We start from the raw sequence: 20,815 nt of genomic DNA, 5'->3' as shown, positions 1-20,815 counted from the left end.
GGGTGGAGTATTGATTTGAAATGCTGGGAAGGTTTGAGTTTGGGCCGAAGTTTGTGGCGTGGGTGCGTCTGTTGAATGTATCCCAGATGACAAGTATGCACATCAACAAGATGAGTTCACCAGGTTTTGGATTGCACAGAACGAGGCAGGGGTGTCCATTGTTATTCGCACTGGCGATTGAACCCTAGGCGATGGCTCTTTGGGGGTCTGCGGTATGGCAAGGGATTGTGAGGGGGAGCAGGGAGCACCGGGTGCCGTTTGTGGATGACCTGTTGTTGTTTGTGTTGGACCCATTGGAGAGTATGGGCAGGATCATGAGACTGTTCAAGAGACTTGGGGTCTTCTCGAGCTATAAGTTGAATGTTGGGAAGAGCGAGGTGTTTCTGGTGAATGTGGCGGGGTGGGAGGCCAGTTTGGGGGAATTGCCGTTTATAAGGTGGCTTGTGAAAGGTTTAGGTATTTGGGGATTCAGGTGACGCGAGAGTGGGCTACGATGCACAGGTGGAATTTGACAGCATTAGTGGAGGAGGGATAGTGGATGAGGTCAAGGGGTGTTTTAAGAGGACGGACACTTTGTACTTGACGCAGGCAGGGAGTGCAGGCGGTAAAGACAAACATGCTGCCAAGGTTCCGGAATGTTTTCCAGACCCTCACGATCTTTCTCCCCAAGCCCTTCTTCCGGAGTTAGCGACATTTGTCTCAATAGTTCATATGGGCAGGGAATGTGCCGAGGGTAAAGTGGGCTCTGTTGCAGAGGCAGAAAGGGAGGTTGGCGCTCCCGAATTGCTGCACTATTATTGGGTGGTGGATGTGGGGAAGGTGCAGCAATGGGGTGAGGGTCAGGATGGAAGAGGAGCCCTGTAGAGGATCCAGTCTGAGGGCCATGGCAGCGGCTCCACTGTCGTTAGCTCTGAGGAAGTACACAGGGAGTTCGGTGGTGCAATTGACGGAACCAGTTGAGGAGGCATTTCAAGTTGAAGAGGATGTCGGTGCTGACTCCACTGTGTGGGAACCACAGGTTCAAGCCAGGGGAGATGGATGGGATGTATGGGAAATGGAGCGAGGCAGGACTGGAAGGGGGTTGAGGCTTGTTCCAGGGCTGGACAAGTTGCGGGAGAGGTTTGAGCTGCCGAGGCGCAGCGAGTTTAGATATATGCAGGTGCGGGACTTTGCTCAGAAAGAGTGGAGGGGGTTTCCCAAGCTGCCGGAATAAACACTGTTAGAGCAACTCCTGCTCCCGGGTGAGTTGGGAGAGGACAGGATTGGAGATATATACAGTGGTGGGGGGAGGTGCAAATGGTGAGGATCAAGAATAAATGGGAGGAATTGGGGGGGGGGGGGAAATAGGTTATCGGCTGTGCTGTGAGGCAATATGGCAGGTGAACTCAACCTCCTCCTGCGCGAGGAAGAGCTTTATTCAGTTCAAGGTGGTGCATAGGGTACACATGACCCAAATGAGGATGAGTGGGTTCTTTCAGGGGGTGGTCAATGGGTGTGAGAAATGTGAGCAGGGCCAGCGAATCATGCTCACATGTTCTGGGATTGTGAGAAGCGGGAGAAATACTGGGAGGCGGTGTTTGGGAGGCTATCTAAGATAGTGGGGTTGGAGGTCAAGCCAGACACAATGGTGGCGATCTTTGGGGTATCGGAAGTGCCAGAGCTTCTGGAGGAGAAGGGGGCCGATGTCGTGGCCTTCACCTCTCTAATTGCCCGGCGAAGGATCCTGTTAAATTGGAGGTTGGATACACCGCCAGGGTTAGCAGCCTGGCTGGTGGATTTCTACAACATTCTCTGGTTGGAGAAGATTGAGTGTGAGTTGAGGGGGGTCAGCGGAGGACTTTGACTTGCGGTGGGAGTTGTTCATGATGCTATTTGAGGAAATGTTTGTCACAGGGAGGGGGGGTGGAGTGGGGGTCGGGGGAAGTGAGGGAATTAAAAGAGGGAAAATTGTAAAAACTATGGACTGTGATTGTATGGACTGCGTATTTTGTATGTTGCTGTTGTTACATGTGTTTGGAATAAAATACCTTCTTAAAAAAAAGATTATAAAGCAAATGTTTGGCACCAAGCCACATATGAGATATTAGGATTATAGGACCAAAACACTTGGCAAAATAGTAGTTTTTAGCAGTGTCTAAAGAAAGAAAGGGGAAGAGAGGCGGCAAGGCTTAGGGATGGAAATCAAGACCCAAGGGCCTTGGCAGCTGAAGCTAGAGTCACCAGTGGTGGAGCAATTAAAATCAGGGATGCTGTAGAGAGGGCAGCACGGCGGCGCAGTGGTTAGCACTGCTGCCTCACGCCACTGAGGACCCGGGTCACTGTCCATGTGGAGTTTACATATTTTCCCAGTGTCTGCGTGGGTCTCACCCCCACAACCCAAAGATGTGCAGGGTAGACAAATTGGCTATAATTTGCCCTGAATTGGAAATAAATAATTGGGACTCTAAATTTTTTTTTAAAAGCAAGAAAAACTGTAAAAACAAAATATTTTTTTTTTTTAAAAAGGGATGCTCAAGAGGCCAGAATTGAAAGAACACATATTTCGAAGGGTTGTGGGGCTGGAGGAAATGACAGACAAGGAGGGGTGAGACCAAGTGGAGATTTCAAAACAATAATGATATTTGAAAATTGAAGTGTTACTTAACCGACGTAAGTCAGGAAGAACAAGGGTGATATGTAAACGGAACTTGGTGCAAGTTAGAACATAAAGAACAAAATTTTGGAAGACCTAAATTTACAGAGGGCGGACACAAGAGTTTAGCCAGCAATGTGTTGGAATAACTATGTCTAGAGGTCACAAAGGAATGAATGAGGCAAGGTGGCACAGTGGCTAGCACTGCTGCCTCGCAACGCCAGGGACCTGGTTTGATTCCAGTCTTGGGTGATGGTGTGGAATTTGCACCTTCTCCCCCTGTGTGTGGGTTTCTTCTGGGTGCTCCAGTTTCCTTCCACAGTCCAAAGATGTGCAGGTTAGGTGGATTGGTCATACTAAATTGTTACTTAGCGTCTAAAATTATACAAGTTAGGTAGGGATAGGCCACAGGAGTGGGCCAAGGTAAGGCGCTGGTTCAGAGGGTCGGTGCAAACTCGATGGGCCAAATGGTCTTCTTCTGCACTGTAGGGATTCTATGGAGGGTTTCAGTAGATGAGCTGAGGCAGGGCAGAGACAGGCAATATCATGGCGGTGGAAAGAGGGATGGTACAGGTAACATTGTGGGACCAGAGTTTGCAAGTGTTTGTATCTCTGGGTACAAATGGATAGATATGAATGGGAAAAGGCTGCAGGCAGATCAAGAAGGTTAAGGAGGGATAGTTTGCTGTCATCACAGTCATGTTAGATGTAATTTGTGACTTTGATAAGAGCAATTTCAGTACTGTGGCAGGGCAGACACATGATTGATGGGATTCGGACATGGAATTCCGAGCAAGTTGGGGGTAAGATTTTGGGGGGGGGGGGAGGGAGCACGCTCGACGATCTTGGTGAGGAAAGGGAAGTTGGAGGTGGGAAAAGTAGTTTGCAAGGAAGGAGAAATCAAGATGTGTTTCTTTTGAGGAGGCTATGATGATGCAGATTTGAAGAGATGGGGATGCATCTGAGCACCAAACGTCCCTTCCTGGTTCCATATTGTTGATGGTTCTCTCCTGTTCTTCCTTGTTAACTATTGCTTCATTTCCAACCTCCCTCTAAAAGCAAAATTGCATTTACACAGTGCTTGACCATTTTCTAAATTCAAAGTGTCTGAACATTTGCCAAGACGGCTCTCTAAAATCACTGACCAAAGGGAAGGCACTATCTGCAGTTTTGTTTAACAGTGCCATCTGGTGGCTGAGCTCCTGATAAGTTTGACTGCCAAAACATTGCAAAAGTAGACAAGTTAGTCCCCCCCTCATTTCCAGCAGATCCAATTTTTGCCAGTAGGAAAAAGGAGTGGGCATGGTTCGCACAAGAGGGAAACCTGGACTCGGCAGGGCCATTTCAATTCAATGCGAAGTTCAAACAAACCTAATTTTGGCTGTTACCATGGCCTAATTTGCACTGTTGAGAGTCACAAAATAATGGGCAGCTGTAAATGCTCTTGAAGTCCTAGATAACTGTATATGATCTGAAGTTTTTTAAATGCCCCACTATAAATAAAAACAGGCTTCAGGTGTTAGTGAGAGTTGGACAAAAATCTTTCTGGTGGGTCCTTTAGAAAAAACACTGGCATCTCATCATGCAGTTTCAATAGAGCTCTTTGTTGACATTTCCCCAAAAGCTATTATTGTCATTATGCATGTTTTAAAAGCTACAATTATCCCAGCAGGGGGTTTTTGAGTTCACAGTTTGATTGACAATTTAAAAAGGCTAATATACAAATTGGCCATCTTTGATATGGGACAAGGCAGGTCATGTCTCACGAATTTAACTGAAGTTTTTTGAGGAGGTGACAAAAATTATTGACGAGGGAAGGGCTGTGGATGTTGTCTGCATGGACTTTAGTAAAGCATTTGATAAGGTCCCTCATGGCAGGCTGGTCCAAAAGATTAGATCACATGGGGTCAGGGGTGAACGAGCTGGATGGACCCAGAACTGACAGGCATAGAAGACAGAGGTTAGCAGTGGAAGGGTGTTTTTCCGAATGGAAGTCTGTAACTAGTGGTGTTCCGCAGTACTGGGACTTCTGCTCTCTCTCATACATATAAATGACTTGGAAGAAAACATAGCGGTCTGATTAGCAAGTTGCGGATGATACTAAGACTGCAGGAGTTACGGATAGTGATGAAGATTGTCAGAGAATACAACAAGATATAGATAGCCCGCAAAATTGGGCAGAGAAATGGCGGATGGAATTTAACCCGGACAAATTTGAGGCGATGCATTTTGGTAGATCCAATTCAGGTGGGAGCTATAAAATAAATGGCAGAACCATCAGGAGCATACAGACACAGAGATCTGGGCGTGCAGGTCCACAGATCCTTAAAGTGGCAGCACAGGTGGAAATGATGGTAAAGAAAATATATGGGATGCTTGCCTTCATCAGACGGGTAATCAAGCATTAAAAGCTTGAACGTTGGCTAGGCCACATTTGGAATAGTGTGTCCAATTCTGGTCACCACACTACCAGAAGGACGTGGAGACTTTGCAGAGAGTACAGAAAAGGTTTACCAGGATGTTGCCTGGTGTGGAGGGTATTAGCTGTGAGGGGAGATTGAATAAACTAGGATTATTCTCCCTAGGGAGGTTGAGGGGCAACCTGAAGTTTATAAAATTATTAGGGGTATAGACAGGATGAACAGTTGAAGGCTTTTTCCCAGGGCAGAAATTACAATTACAAGGGAGCACAAGTTCAAGATGAGGGGGGAAAGGTTCAGTGCAGATGTGTGGGAGAAGCCTTTTACAGAGGGTGGTGGGTGGTGGCCTGAAATGCATTGCCAAGTGAGGTGGCTGTGGCAGATATGATAGCGACCTTTAAGACTTATCTGGATAGGCACATGAACAGACTGGGTATAGAATGGTACAGGCGGTTGGTTTAGATAGGACATGAGATCACCGCAGGCTTGGAGGGCTGAAGAACCTGTTCCTGTGCTCTATTATTCTTTGGATCGGATTAGAAGGTTTTTCTCCCCTAATAAGAGATTAACCAATAATAATAATCACTTATTGTCACAAGTAGGCTTCAATGAAGTTACTCTGAAAAGCCCCTAGTCGCCAGATTCCAGCGCCTGTTCGGGGAGGTCAGTATGGGAATTGTACCTGCGCTGCTGGCATTGTTCTGCATTACAAGCCAGCTGTTTAGCACACTGTGCTAAACCATCCCCACGTAAGGAAATTTGAATGTGATCACAATTTGTAACACACACACACAGTCTCAGGCTAAGGGATCAATTATTTAGGACAGAGAGGAGAATAGATTTATTCACCGAGAGGGCAATAAATCTTTGTAATTCTCAACCCCAGAGGAGTTTTGGATGTTTCATTGCTGAGTATATTCAAGATGTGGAGATGCCGGCGTTGGACTGGGGTGAGCACAGTAAGAAGTCTTACAACACCAGGTTAAAGTCCAACAGGTTTGTTTCGAATCACTAGCTTTCAGAGCACTGCGCCTTCCTCAGGTAAGGAAGGAGGAAGGAGCAGTGCTCCGAAAGCTAGTGATTTGAAACAAACTTGTTGGACTTTAACCTGGTATTGTAAGACTTCTTACTGAGTATATTCAAGGCTGAGATCGATAGTTTTTTTCTTTTTTTTAAATTTAGAGTACCCAATTAATTTTTTCTAATTAAAGGGCAATTTAGAGTAGACAATCCACATATCCTGCACATCTTTGTGTTGTGGGGGCAAAACCCATGCAAACGGACAATGACCCAGAGCCAGGATCGAACCTGGGACCTCAGCGCTGTGAGGCAGCAGTGCTAACAACTGTGCCACCGTGCTGCCTCAGGATTGATAGATTTTTGATTAATCAAGGATTCAAGGAATATGGGGAACAGGAGCGAAGGTGGAATTTAGGCAGAAGATCAACCATGGTTCAATTGAATGGTAGGGCAGCTCAAGAAGCCATGTGGTCTATTCCAGCTCCTATTTCCATTTATATTGAGAGTCGGGTTACAGCAGTTGGCATATTGTACATTTTTTAAGTACAAGTCCCAATGAGCCAATATACAGGAAATTAAAGTGTCATCTTACTGAATTTAAACTGCTCTTCAAAATCAGCTTGTTTCTTATCTTTCTGCTCTTGAAGCCTTTCAAATAATGATCGAGGATCATAAACCTGCTCAGGACACTCTGTAAGAAACAAAAGGAAATATTAATGCCATAGTAAATGCTGACAGCTTGAGACTCTTTTCCAATATATCTATTTGTCTTTTAATTGTTTAAGCACTGAAAAAGACATTTCAATTTTCAAGTATACAGATTTAGATTTTGCAAATTCCCAATCAACGTTATATAAAGCAGTAAAATGACATTCTGGATTCAAAGAATTATTCGATTTTGAGCTGGATTTTCATTCAGTGGCCAAGCAATCATGCCCTAGTGATCACTATGGCATTGACTTCCCTTTTCCAGACATCAGTTTGCTTCTGGCACCAAATCAAGGTGGTCTCCAGGAATGCAGCAGTAGTAATGTGATCAACCACGGTGAGCAGGCAATCACATTGAAATAACGACACAGACAGCAAACCAGGCAGTGTCGGTTATCTTTCTCTTAATTAAGTTTACAACGAGTGATCTAAATAATTGGGACACTCACATGGTATTATTGTACAAGATAAATATCATCGCTCATCGTAATGGAAAGAAATGGCGGACTTCCGGTGGCAGCCATGGAGTGAGTGGTCACACATGCGGTAACTCCCACTCGTGGCGGTCTTTTTGTGGCCTTTTCCCCGGTTTGCAGTTGAAATTGTGAAGGAAAAAGGTGTAGGAGTGGGTGCAGAGGAGATTAACCACCTAGTTTATGGAGCTGCGCACCAAAAGTGTCCAAAAAAGAGGAAATCAGTTGGTCGGAGCTGGTGTGGTGCTGGCAACGCACGCGGAGAGGCAGGGTCCGGCCCTGCCGGCTCAGTGCTCGAAAGAGGCTGGTGAGCCTCTTGAAACGAGAAGTTAACCCAGCAACGGAAGGAAAGTTTGGAGGACCTGGCCCAGGCGATGGACTCGATCAAGGCGGTGGTTGACCACGTTGAGACGAGACTGTTAGCCCAGGGGCAGGCGATCCGAAGGTTGGAGGAGCTGGCGGGGGAGCATGAAGATCAGTTCACCTCGATGGCAGCGGAGGGAAGACTGATGCGGGACCAGCAGAAACGACTGCAGGAGAAGGTAGAGGATCTGGAGAACCGGTCACACAGACAGAACATTCGGATTGTGGATCTGCCGGAGGGGTGCAAAGGAGCAGATGCTGGTGCGTACGTGGGGAAGATGCTTGGCAAGCTGCTTGGGGAAAGTGCGTTTGACCAGCCATTGGTGGGGGGGGGGGGGGGGGGGGGGGGGGGGGGGGTTTTACTTGATAAGGAGCGTATCATGAGGTGGGGCCAGGCAGACAAGGCGTTGAGCCTGGGAAGGTGACAAGATTGGTGTATACCAGGACCTGGGTGCAGAGCTGGCGAAGAGGAGGGCGAGCTTCAGCAAGGTCAAGGCAGGCCTGTACAAGAGCGTAAAGTTTGGGCTACTGTACCCCGCTTGCCCATAGGTGACCTATGGGGGCCGGGAGCTGTATTTTGGTGGAAGAGGTAGTGGTGTTCATGAGAGACAACGGACTGGCAGGAGAAGGAGGACTTTGAACTTTGGTGGAGGAGATGTGAAGTTACTGTACTGCAAAAAAAAATTTGGTTTCGGTGTTCGAGGCCATGTCCTTTTTTTCTCTTTTTTGGCTTCAGGTTTGTTTATCGTTCTTTGTTAAGGGATGGGGGCTGGTTCCTGTGTTTGGGCTTGGGGAGGGGTTGGTTATTTCTTTTCTTTCATCTTTCAATTGTTTGCAAGGTTGTTTGAATGGGGGGGGGGGGGGGAATCCGCAGGGGGTAGGATGCTAGGGTCCAGGGGCGGGGGCTGCCAGGCTAGCTCAGCGGGCTAGTTCACAGAAGCATAGTGTGGGGTGAGCTGAAGGTCAGTGGGGGAGTTGGGGGATCGGGCGGGAGAAAATAGTACTGCTGACAGGGGTGGGGCCTTTAAAGTGAAGGTGGAGGAGGGTTGATGACGGTGGATGCCAAAAGGTGGGCCCAGGGAGGTGGGGGGGCATGGGCCGAAGACTGGCCTAGGAGAGGCTATGGCTGATTGGCGAGAAGCAGGGTGCCTCCCAACCAGGCTGGTCATGTGGAACGTTCAGGGACTGAATGGGTCAGTCAAAAGGGCTTGTGTGTTCGTGCACTTGAAGCAACTGAAGGCGGATGTGGCCATGCTGCAGGAGACACATTTGAAGGTGGGGAAATCACATTAGGTTAAGGAAGGGATGGGTTGGGCATGTGTTTCATTCGGGGTTAGACTTTAAAATGAAGGGGTGGCTATTTTGGTCAATATGCAGGTGGGGAATATAGAGGTGGACCAGGGGAAGGGGGAAGGATATATGTTATGGTTAGTGGGAAACTGAGGGGAATGTCGGCGCTGTTAGTGAGGAGGAAGGGGGGGGGGAGCCGTGGTGATTCAGGAGGCCATGGGGTAAGGAATTTTCATTCTACTCCCATGTGCATGAGGTGTATTCCCAGATAGACTTCTTTGTGATGGACAAAACGCTGCTGGCGGAGGTGGTAGATGCTGAATATTCAGCAATAGTGGTGTCAGACCACGCCTCGCACTGGATGGACTTGCGAGTGAGTAAAGGAAGGGCCCAGCGCCCGCAATGGAGGCTGGGTGTGGGGCTGCTAGCGGAGGAGACGACATGTGAGCTGGTGAGGGAGGCCATGCGGGGATATATAAAGATCAATGATACAGATGAGGTGTTGAGGCGCTGAGGCAGTTAGAGGGAAATTTATTTCTATTCGGGCGCACAAGGAGAAGGCGGAACAGGTGGAGTTAGAAAGGTTTGGAGAAATCCTGTAGGTGGACAGGAGATAGGCAGAGACTCCGGAGGATGGGCTTTTGAAAGAATGTCAGAGGCTGCAACTGGAATTTGGGCTTCTGTCCACAGTTAAGGCGGCGGTGGTAAGCTGAGGAGGGGGGTGGTGTCTATGAATACAGGGAGAAAGCTAGTAGGATGCTGGCGCATCAGTTGAGGAAGCAGGAGGCAGCGAGAGACATTGGGAATGTGAGAGACGCAGGTGGGAAAGTGGTTTTGGACCCGCCGGGGATGAATAGTGTGTTTTGAGATTTTTATAGTGTGCTGTATAAATCGGAAGCCCCAGCCGGGGAGGAGGGGATGAGACGATTTCAGGGGGTCCTGGAGTTCCCGAAGGGGAGAAGCCATTCAAGGCAGTGGGAGGGAGCTTTAGCTAACTGGGTATTCAAGTGGCACAGGAATGGCCTCAGCTTCACAAAAATGAATTTGGGTAGACTAATAGATGAAAGGGGACTTCCGAAGGTTGGACATACTCCCGCTGTCACTGGCGGGGAGGGTACAGACTTAAAATGACAGTCCTCCCGAGATTGTGGTTTGAGGGGCTGGTTCAGCTCAGTGGGCTAGACAGTTGGTTTGTGATCCTGAACAAGGTCAGCAGCGCGGGTCCAATTCCCATACCAGTTGACAATTCTGAATTCTCTGTGTACCCGAAAAGGCACCGGAATGTGGCGACTAGGGGCTTTTCACACTAACTTCATTGCAGTGTTAATGTAAACCTACTTGTGACAATAAAGATTATTTTTATGGTATTTCAGTGTCTCCTAATTTTTATCCCCAAGGCGTTTTTCAGGAAGATGAATGCGGTGATCTCAGGTTTTATTTGGTCGGGAAATTACCATAATTTTTTTTTTTAAATTTAGAATATCCAATTCATTTTTTCTAATTAAGGGGCAATTTAGTGTGGCCAATCCACCTACCCAGCACATCTTTTGGGTTGTGGGGGCGAAACCCACGCAGACACGGGGAAAATGTGCAAACTCCTCACAGACAGTGACCCAAGGCCGGGATTCGAACCCGGGTCCTCAGCGCCGTAGGCAGCAATGCTAACCACTGTGCCGCCGTGCCGCCCGAAATTACCATAATATGATAGAATTTACACCGTTTGAGAGGGAGAAGCTGGAATCAGATGTAACAGTATTACAATTTAATACGGGTAACTGCAAAGACATGAGGGAGGAGCTGGCCAGAGTTGATTGGAAAAGGAGCCTAGCAGGGAAGACAGTGGAACAGCAATGGCAGGAATTTTTGGGCGTTATTCGGGAGGCACAACAGAAATTCATCCCAAGGAGGAGGAAACATGCTAAGGGAGGACAAGGCATCCATGGCTGACGAGGAAGTCAAGGGCAGCATAAAAGCTAAAGAAAAAGCATACAAAGTGGAGAGGGTTAGTGGGAAGTCAGAGGATTGGGAAGCCTTTAAAAGAGAGCAGAGGACAACTAAAAAAGCAATAAGGGGGTAGAAGATGAAGTGTGAGTGCAAGCTAGCTAGTAATATAAAGGAAGATAGGAAGAGTTTTTTTCAATGTAGAAAAGGTAAGAGAGAGGCAAAAATAGACATTGGACCACTGGAAAATGTGGCTGGAGAAGTAATAATAGGAAACAAATAAATGGTAGACGAACTGAATAGTTACTTTGCATCAGTCTACACGGTGGAAGACACCAGTGGGATGCCAGAGCACCAGGAGAACAATTTCACAATCTACATTAATGATCTGGAGGAAGGAACTGAAGGCACGGTTGCTAAGTTTGCAGATGATACAAAGATCTGTAGAGGAGCAGGTAGTATTGAGGAAACAGACAGGCTTCAGGAGGACTTGGACAGGCTCGGAGAGTGGGCCTGATCCAATTCAATATGGTCCACAGGGCTCATATGACTGTGGCCCGGATAAGCAGGTTTTTTGAGGAGGTGGAGGACAGGTGTGGGCACTGTGGGGGAGGTCATAGCACACCCACTGGAGAAGTGTAGAATCACTGACAGCACCTTCTGGATATTTGCATTGAATTGCTCAAGAACTGCCTCCAGAAGTAGCTTTCAATTTCAAGAGGAGTAATGATGGCAAATACTGACAGTTTCACTATCATTACCAACGCAAAATTCAGGCCTTACTTAAAACAAAAGTGAAGGATGCTGTTGACTATTGTCAAACAAGTATGCTCAAATCCCCAGATATAATATTTGTTTTTGCAAAAAATATATTTTATTCATAAAATATCTAAATGAAACCTTTCAAATTGTCACAATAGGAAAACGCAATTATATTCACGTTTTCTACAGAGATCAAAATGCACTCCGAGGTGCAACAATGAGAAAATTACAGACATTTCAATATTTTCGCTTCAAAGCGTACAATGACGTTCAAATTGTTTACATGGGTCATTTTGCATTTTAAGATGCTTCAACACATGTAGTATATACAGTTAAGAATGAGTTTACAGTCTAAGGGGTTCTGAACAGATGTTAAAAAAAATTTAGAGTGCCCAATTCATTTTTTCCAATTAAGGGGCAATTTAGCGTGGCCAAGCCACCTACCCTGCACATCTTTTGGGTTGTAGGGGTGAAACCCACACAAACATGGGAAGAATGTGAAAATTCCACACGGACAGTGACCCTGAGCCGGAATCAAACCTGAGACCTCAGCACCATGACGCAGCAGTGCTAACCACACAGCCACCGTGCTGCCCGGTGGGGTTCTGCACAGTTAACAACCCCTTTGTATACATCACACTGACTGTGTATTGAAAATGGGTATCTCACTGCATAAATGCAAATTATTTGGAAAGATAATTTTGAAAGAGTCATAGAATTTACAATGCAGGAGGCCATGCGGCCCATCGAGTTTACACCGGCCCTTGGAAGGAATACCCTACTTAAGCCCACACCTCAACCCTATCCCCGTAACCCAGTAAGCCCATCTAACCTTTTTGAACACAGGGCAATTTATCATGGCCAATCCACCTAACCTGCACAACGTTTGGACTGTGGGAGGAAACGGGAGCACCCGGAGGAAACCCACGCAGACACGGGGAAAATGTGCAGACTCCGTACAGACAGTGACCCAAGCTGGAATTGAACCTGGGACCCTGGAGCTGTGAAGCAACTGTGCTAACCACAATGCTACCATGCTGCCCCCGTGCTAAGGAAGAACAAGAGTCTGTAAGTGCAATATCAGAAAGCAACACAGATAGTAGTAGAAAAATTTTATAGCTAAAAGATTGCATTTTTATCATGCCATCTTGATTTCATCCTGCTAATACAAAGTAATAGGTATTATTCTATCAGTTTTCCCTTGGCTTTGTATCATTCTATTGACAATGTTCATTTCTGCTGCTAGTGCTACATTTATGGCTTAAAATGGCTACTTTTGAGCAGGGAGCAAAAGCCCATTTTTCTTCTAAGTTCGCTGCAGATTACCATTATACATGGATGGCAGTGATCAGTCTTCAAAGAGTACTATTGGTTCACATTTGATCACCACACGTTATTGGTGATGCAAAGCCATCTTTAAATAGCTACAGGTAAGCTTGATTTATAATGCAGACTGAAACTCCAGTATTTGCCAATTTTCAAAGTCCCCTCATCAAAAAAATTTAACTTCAATTCACCCAAGACAAACTCACATCAAAAAGACTTTTTGACCTGAAAAAGATGCAATCTCCACTTTAGCAGCAGAATAATACACTGTACATTACAGGGCATAACGCTCCCTTCCCTCTCAAGATCACAGTTCCAGGAGATGTTCCGACTCGAAATACAAGGAGGCATTGTGGAACCCAGCAGGTATAGCGCAAGTCACCCACCACAATCATAAAACAAATATTTTTATTTCCAGACTATCATAGACAGAACTTGTTTCAAAGTTTTGGTATCCTCGCCCAAAACAGTAAAGCTGAAGGCATGGTGGTAATGCTGCTGGACAAGTAATCCAGATGTCTAATACTCAGCGATCAATAGTTCCAATTCCACCACAGCAGCTGATGATATTTAAATTCAATTAATGAAGCTAGTCTCAGTAATGCTAACCATTAAACAATCACTGCTTGTCATAAATACACAACTGGCTTATTAATGTGCTTTAGGGAAGGGAACATGCCTACCTTACTGCTCTGGTCTACATATAACTCTAGATCCATAGAAATGTGGTTTGACTCTCAACTGTCCCCTGAAACGCTCAGTTGAAGGGCAATTAGGGATGGGCAACAAATGCTGGATTTGCCAGTGATGTCCACATCCCATGAAAGAATTTTAAAAAGTACTTCGTACTTCATACATTGTTTTCAGTATGTACCGTTTAGTACAAATTCTTGGATAATATTGTTGAAAAAAGACGTATGTTGTAGAAGTTTTTCATCTTGCAGTCATCAGGGCAATTCGAAAGAATGTCAAATTGTAACGGGAACAACAATTTATGCTGCATGTGATGAGAGGAAAGTGCTGACTGGTTAGTAAATGGAATTTGACGGGTAGGTATTGCCATGGAGAATGCACCAATTAACTGATAACGGACTGTGAACTGCTGGGTTTGTATAAACTCAAACCAGGCAGGTTGACTGATTGGTCAAGGCAATGCCCTGGGGAATGAACCAGGGAATGGTTTTGTTTAGTTGAAAAAGGCAGTGTGTGTATCCCTTTGGGTCTGCAAAGGACAGCCATGTGCAATAATTTATGGAGCTTCTAGCATGCGCAAGTAAGCCATACTGTGAGCCCCACCGATAATCTTAAATTGGTTGTCACTGTACTTAATTCTTAGCACACTCAGGGATTGTCTAGCAAATGTTGTCTCACAGCGAAATCATATCTAATATTGGACACGCTGTTTCAGGTTTTTCCAGCACGGGCTAGTCGGGTACAATCACTACTCTGCCTGTTAGGAACAGCCATGTTCGGTTTGATAGGATCCTCCCGTCAGTCTTTGGGACAGACAACCTACAAACCTAGCATCACATCAACACCGGTCCATTCTTTATGGTAATGCCTCCACCAATCAGAATCCACTTGCCAATTAATCAATCAACATTCTCATCTCATACAGGGTAAATTGTTCCCCTTACTATTCAGCAACACTCAAATTCTATACTGCCAAACAACCATTCTTGGATAGCACTGGCAAGAGAACTTGTTGAGTGTTGAGTGGTCAGAGCACAAACTGAGTAGGGTGAACCTCCAATTGTGAAATTTAAGAGTGGCTGTTATTCTCTTTCATTTTCCTGGTTGTGCCAATTGGAGCACTTTTATTGGGAGTGCATGACTGCGCTGAGTGGGCCTCCCTCAATGAGATGTCCAGGGTTGACTGCCATTTCCTGAATATCGTGCAGAGGTTGCACATTACTTATTCAAGAGTGACATATGTTTCACGGTTAAGTCTGCAGGTTTGTTTTGGGGTGCTTCATTACATACTGGAATGCATCTTAGAATCACAGAATCCCTACAGTGCAGAAGGAGATCAATTCAGCCCATTGAGTCTGCAGCGACCCTCTGAAAGAATACCCTATCACGGCCCACACCCCCGCCCATCCCTGTAACCCCACCTAACCTGCATATTTTCAACATCAAAAGGCAATTTTGATGGCTAATCCATTTGGCCTGCACATCTTTGGACAGTGGGAGGAAATCGGAGCACACGGAGGAAAACGTCTTGCCATCAACAATAGCTACTATGCTAAATTGTACATCATAGAAGGATTCTAGTCTCTGGATAACAGGCCTGAGGCTGGTCAAGGAGATTGAAAATCTTAATCTTTGATATTTCCCAATGGATGAATAGAGAACCAAATTTCCTGCCCAACTTTCCCCCTTTGGTCACATTCCTTCTAGTACTCAGGATTAATGCAAGGAATTAAGTGGAACCTATGCAGTGTATGTTTGGAGGATGATTCTGAATTGCCCTTATCTTTTCCTTCACACTTGGCTTGTGAGTGTCAGCTCCCCAACTCCTCCCTATTCGCTAACCTGATGATCTTTATTGCTTCACCTTAGATCGTGTTCATGTTGTGTGCCACCTTGTCCCACACTCAAATAGTTCAGCACGACTGTGTGCATTGAACACAATGTCTGTAGCAGCTGTAAGCAGCACAGAAGAACACAAATGGCATTCAGATTTACCTTTACATTATGAATCATTTGTTTATCAACCGTGTACAAATTCATTAGTTTACATTGAAAAATTAGAGCAATATATTACTCCATAAGTATGATGTGACATGATGCACAGTGACTTGATAAAATGTGTATGAGGTTTTTTTTAAAAAACATTTTTGAGTCTGTCTTTGATATTATCTCAGGACCTGCAATGCTGAGCACTCCTGTTAGTGGCCTCCACATCTAAAATTTAGTTGAAAAATTCTTGGGGTGAGTGAAGTGAACGAAAAATTGAGCTATTTCCGCTCTGCATCAACCAATAATGGGAGTGAGGTGAGTGAGCCAGGTCCTACTATCTGCAGTGAAACAATCTATACAGCAGTCACACTGCCACCTTTATAGACGTGCCACTATACGACAACCTACAGAATTGTACTTGACTGGAACAGATTGTTGTTTCCAGTAACCATATTCACCAGGAAAACAATGTGACAAAACTAAAATAGTTCTCCTGCAGCCACGGAAGTTTTAAATTTCAATCAGCGATGACCAATTTTTCAATCAATTTCACATTAGAGAATTAATAGCTAATTGAACACTGCATTGGACGACTTTGATTCTCAACATAACCAGATATTTGGTGCTCATCAGTTGATAGTGAACAAGCCTCCTTTCAATCTAAGTGGCTGTCTAAAAGGTCATCAAAAAAAGCTGAAAATTGGATTGAAATCAATGATTCATGATGTAACAACTGAGATGAGTTAACGGTTGTGACGAAAATCTAATTCGTGGTTCATGTTAATATTTTAAGAGGTAATATTTAGTTTTAGGATTGTTGTTGTGAATGTAACTAAAACAGCAGACTTTAGATATTGCCAGAACACCTAAACAAAACAGCAGTTCAGCCACGTGATTCTCCATCAGCCGACGCCGAAATCGGGAAACAATCGACACGATTGGGCGGAGAATCGGTTCCGACGCTGCTCTCGGGTGGGGGTGGGGGGGGGGTAGTGCCAGTGTTGCCTACATGCAGTTTTTTACGGCACGGCTGGCTGGTACGGGTGGTGTTGCTAGTGGTGCTGACCGCCTCTGCCACCTGTGCCCAGGCACAGCGAATTGCAGCGTATGGCAGCCTCCTTCCCGGGCCGGGTGGCCTGCCTCTCCTCCACTGCGTCCAGCAGGGTCTCCAGTGTGCAGCCGTAAATCGTGGGGCCGTGCTTCTTGCTGCCATCTTGTTGGCTGGGATGGTGTGTGTTCGCAGTGAAGTGTGTATATGCGGCTGCAGCTAGTCAGCCTCCCGTGTGTCAATCACAAATCCGGCAAATCCCGCACAGTTTCTCATTGGAATCGATAGTGTTCCACGAGGCGCCAGTGCCAGCCCCTCAACAGTCACTGATTCGGTCAAGATGCAGCCCCAGTTTTGCTGTCGTGGAAGGCCACGAATCCTGCACCAGCATCAACACTTAGTCTCAAGTACGGAGAATCCTACCCCAGACGTTCACCCATGTTTAGCAGCACGGTAGCATGGTGGTTAGCATAAATGCTTCACAGCTCCAGGGTCCCAGGTTCGATTCCTGGCTGGGTCACTGTCTGTGCAGAGTCTGCACGTCCTCCCCGTGTGTGCGTGGGTTTCCTCTGGGTGCTCCGGTTTCCTCCCACAGTCCAAAGATGTGCGGGTTAGGTGGATTGGCCATGCTAAATTGCCCGTAGTATCCTAAAAAGTAAGGTTAGGGGGGGTTGTTGGGTTACAGGTATAGGGTGGATACGTGGGTTTGAGTAGGGTGATCATTGCTCAGCACAACATCGAGGGCCGAAGGGCCTGTTCTGTGCTGTACTGTTCTATGTTCTATGTTTGTTTCATAGAATCGGTGCAGAATAACATATAAAACAGCAAATGAGACAACTTCCCTGGAAAACTGGGGACGTGATGGATACACTATTTGCGAAGAAGTGCAATCTAGTTGTTTTGGAAGCTAGTGCAAAATTAGTTTTAAATTTACGCAGTGAATCCTAAAAGGCTATGTCCTCGTGGAGATGGGTGGAGCTTAAGAAGGTTCTTAGGTTTCAATTTATCTGCGTGTTGTTGCGAGTAAGGATTGGTTGCATGTTGGACCTCATGTGGTTTGTAGCCCATAGGGATTCCCTGGAAACTGTTAGCAGGCTCCAGGTAATTAGGACTTTGTGAAATCCTGGGGGGCTGAGAAGGTGGCAGAAGGTCACTTGTTTCAAGCTGTCGAGGGCTACGGCACAGAATAGCTTTTATAGCTTGATGTAGTTGGGAGACTGGAGTACGGAGAAACCATGCCAGTGCCAGCTTCATAAAGTTAGCAGGCTGCAAAAGAGTTGGAAGCGTGTTGTAAATAGAGGCAGGACTGCAGGGTTGCGAATCCCATTCAACACACTCTGAGGAACAGAGGTTGAACCATTGGGAGATGAGCAGTCATCAAGGCAGCCCACGTCTGAGTGAGTTTTGAGTGAATTCAGAAACCAAATCTTTGAAAGTGAAGAGTTGAAATCCCTCTGAGGGAGACAGAATTTTAAAGTGATATTGTGATTCACTGTGATAACTGACATCTGGGTGGGTTGCTGAGAAATCTATGGGGTCTATCCTGGTCATATCTGCCATTTAATGTGTAGTGTGATGTGGTCGACTATAGTATGCCTGTTAACTAATATTTACCTCATGTTAATTCAGAATGTTCCAGTATAAGCAGATAATGTAGATTGCTTACTTTTCTGACTCAGCAAAGTTTATTTTTTAAACCCGTGGACTCTTGCATCTTTTTTTTCTCCTAGTGGGCAACTGGGATTTAAACTGTGTCCGCATTAGACAAAAGTTACCGGTCCCTAGTATTACACAAAACCAAAGGTTTTCTGAAGTACAAAGCATTTCTAACAGCAGATAATAAGCAGCAGAAAAATACGCAACTAATCGAAATCAGAATTTTCAGCATCTTCCAACCTTACTATCATGAAATGGCAATTAATAAAATCCTAATGATTTGAATGTCATACATTCAGGTGATAACAACAGCACAATGTTACTATATGCAGAACACATTTGCAGATGTTTTACAGCCCCAATGTTCTCCTTTCCTTCTCTTCTTTCCTGGCTATGCTGCCTCATGTTGGATATGGTCCTCCAGCCATTCTGTTACCATGCAAGAGAATAGAGTATGATGCTCGTAGGTGATTTAATTGTGGAGAGTTTCATCTATGCCCTGAACATTTGAAACTCTAACACTGTTTCCTCTCTCCACAGATGCCACTTGAGCTAAGTATTTCCACCATTTTTTATTGTTAATCAATACTTGTGCAAAAAGATTATGGTAATAGTTTCTCAGCACATTATGACATATAAACACAGGAATAAAATTTGGAAAACCATGGCAATTCATGTTTTCATGTTGATTATTGATAAAAAGATAGGTTTACAGGATCGTGGATACAGACTGGATGTCTATCAAATGTGGAGTCATTTCTGCCCAGAAGTGCCAGACAAGATGCAGTCCAAAAAGGTCCTCGAAGGCAGAACAGGTAACAAAAAACCGTGCAAAAGGTAGCAGCAGGAAGGACCCAGTCATCGTGCTAAACATGTCACTAAATTCTCAAAGCCAACCAGTCAAGAATGCGTGGGCAATGATGGTGCCCAAGGTACACACATGAAACAAAGTTACATGCAAACTTCGATCAGGGCCCATTTACCAATTCCTGTTGCAATGGACAACTGGTGAAGGGAACAGGATTGTAAATCTGGAAGTCCCTCGTCAAGAATCTGCACACAGATGAGAGATACACGAAGGCTGTTAGGCATCTATGTTGGTACAGAGGTGTCTTTGGGCAGCAGCATCTGTGACTGGGCAGTCCCATTCAGGATACCTTAAAATAGGCAACCCCTGTGGTGGAATCCATGGGAGTATTTTGCTGCGATGCTGGCAAAACTATTAGGGGAGGGGGATGATCCCTCCCGATATGAACTGGATTGGGATCATTGGTCGTGGAGGCCTGTACCAAAGGCGAGTGAGCCGCTAAGGGTAGTGACTCTGTGCTTCCGTAGGTACAGTGTGAAGGAGAAGGTCCTGTGCTGGGCCAAGCAGAAGCAGGTGGTGCAGTGGGCTGGAGCTGGTATACATGTATACCAGGACTTTATGGTGGAGCTGGCGAGCTGCTTTCAACCGGGTGAAGAGGGCACTGTACATTAGCACGGTGCAGTGCGGCATTGTGCATCCAGAGAAGCTGAGAGTGACTTACAAGCTCAAGGACTTGTATTTTGGAACGACGGAAGCAGCGGAGGAGTTTGCGAAGGCAGAAGGACTGTGGCAGAACTGAGAAATTGAAAAATGGCCATGTGCCGATGTAACCTCATGACTGTATTTTCTTCTTCTTTGAAGAAGGTTGGGGGGAGTTTTACAAGAGGCAGTGGACGGGAGGAGTTTGGGGGGGGAGGGGGGGGGGGAGTTTACAACTCTTGGGTATCATGTACGGTACTCTTTCAGAGGTTGGATGACGCTGAGTGTGGGGTGGGGGTGGGACACTCAATGGCGACCATGGGCGGTCCCGGACTTTTTCTTTTTCTCCTTTGTTTTTTTGTTTCCACCGTGGGAGGGTTTGTTTTATTGGATGCATACATTGACAGGTGGGCCGTTGTTTGAGGTGGTGTGAGGATGGGATCGTTGTTATTGTTAAGGGGATTGATTTTGTATTTGTTACCGTTTACTGTCTGTGGGTGGGGTGTAAATTTTGAAGGAAAATGTGAAAATGGAGAATAAAAACATTTCTTTTTAAAAATCTATGAAGGACTGGACACAGTATCTGAATGGGTGAAAAGTGTCTCCTCTGCCAGGCCCTGTGTTTGCAACTCTCAAAACTCTCAAAAGGTTCGATTCCCGGCTGGGTCACTGTCTGTGCGGAGTCTGCACGTCCTCCCCCTGTGTGCGTGGGTTTCCTCCGGGTGCTCCGGTTTCCTCCCACAGTCCAAAGATGTGCGGGTTAGGTGGATTGGCCATGCTAAATTGCCCGTAGTGTCCTAATAAAAAGTAAGGTTAAGGGGGGGGGTTGTTGGGTTATGGGTATAGGGTGGATTCGTGGGTTTGAGTAGGGTGATCATGGCTCGGCACAACATTGAGGGCCGAAGGGCCTGTTCTGTGCTGTACTGTTCTATGTTCTATGTTCTAAATAGTCTCAATAATTATCAAATGAAGCAGAGAAAGTAACTT

The 20,815-nt window shown here is 45.8% G+C and overlaps 1 protein-coding gene across 4 annotated transcripts in view; it reads right to left on the bottom strand.

Moving 5' to 3' along the window:
- Positions 1-20,815, bottom strand: part of psme3ip1 (proteasome activator subunit 3 interacting protein 1) — a 137,526-nt gene that overhangs the window by 46,008 nt on the left and 70,703 nt on the right. For all 4 annotated transcript variants that reach the window (XM_038806862.1, XM_038806865.1, XM_038806864.1 and 1 more), the window contains exon 3: positions 6,665-6,763. In XM_038806862.1, the coding sequence (XP_038662790.1) occupies positions 6,665-6,763 (99 nt within the window). The remainder of the gene's footprint in view (positions 1-6,664; positions 6,764-20,815) is intronic.

Source organism: Scyliorhinus canicula, chromosome 9 (genome assembly GCF_902713615.1).
Source record: "Scyliorhinus canicula chromosome 9, sScyCan1.1, whole genome shotgun sequence".
In the NCBI taxonomy this organism is placed as follows: Eukaryota; Metazoa; Chordata; class Chondrichthyes; order Carcharhiniformes; family Scyliorhinidae; genus Scyliorhinus; species Scyliorhinus canicula.
The sequence above is the reverse complement of the archived record's forward strand: the minus strand, read 5'-3'. Positions and strand labels throughout refer to the sequence as shown.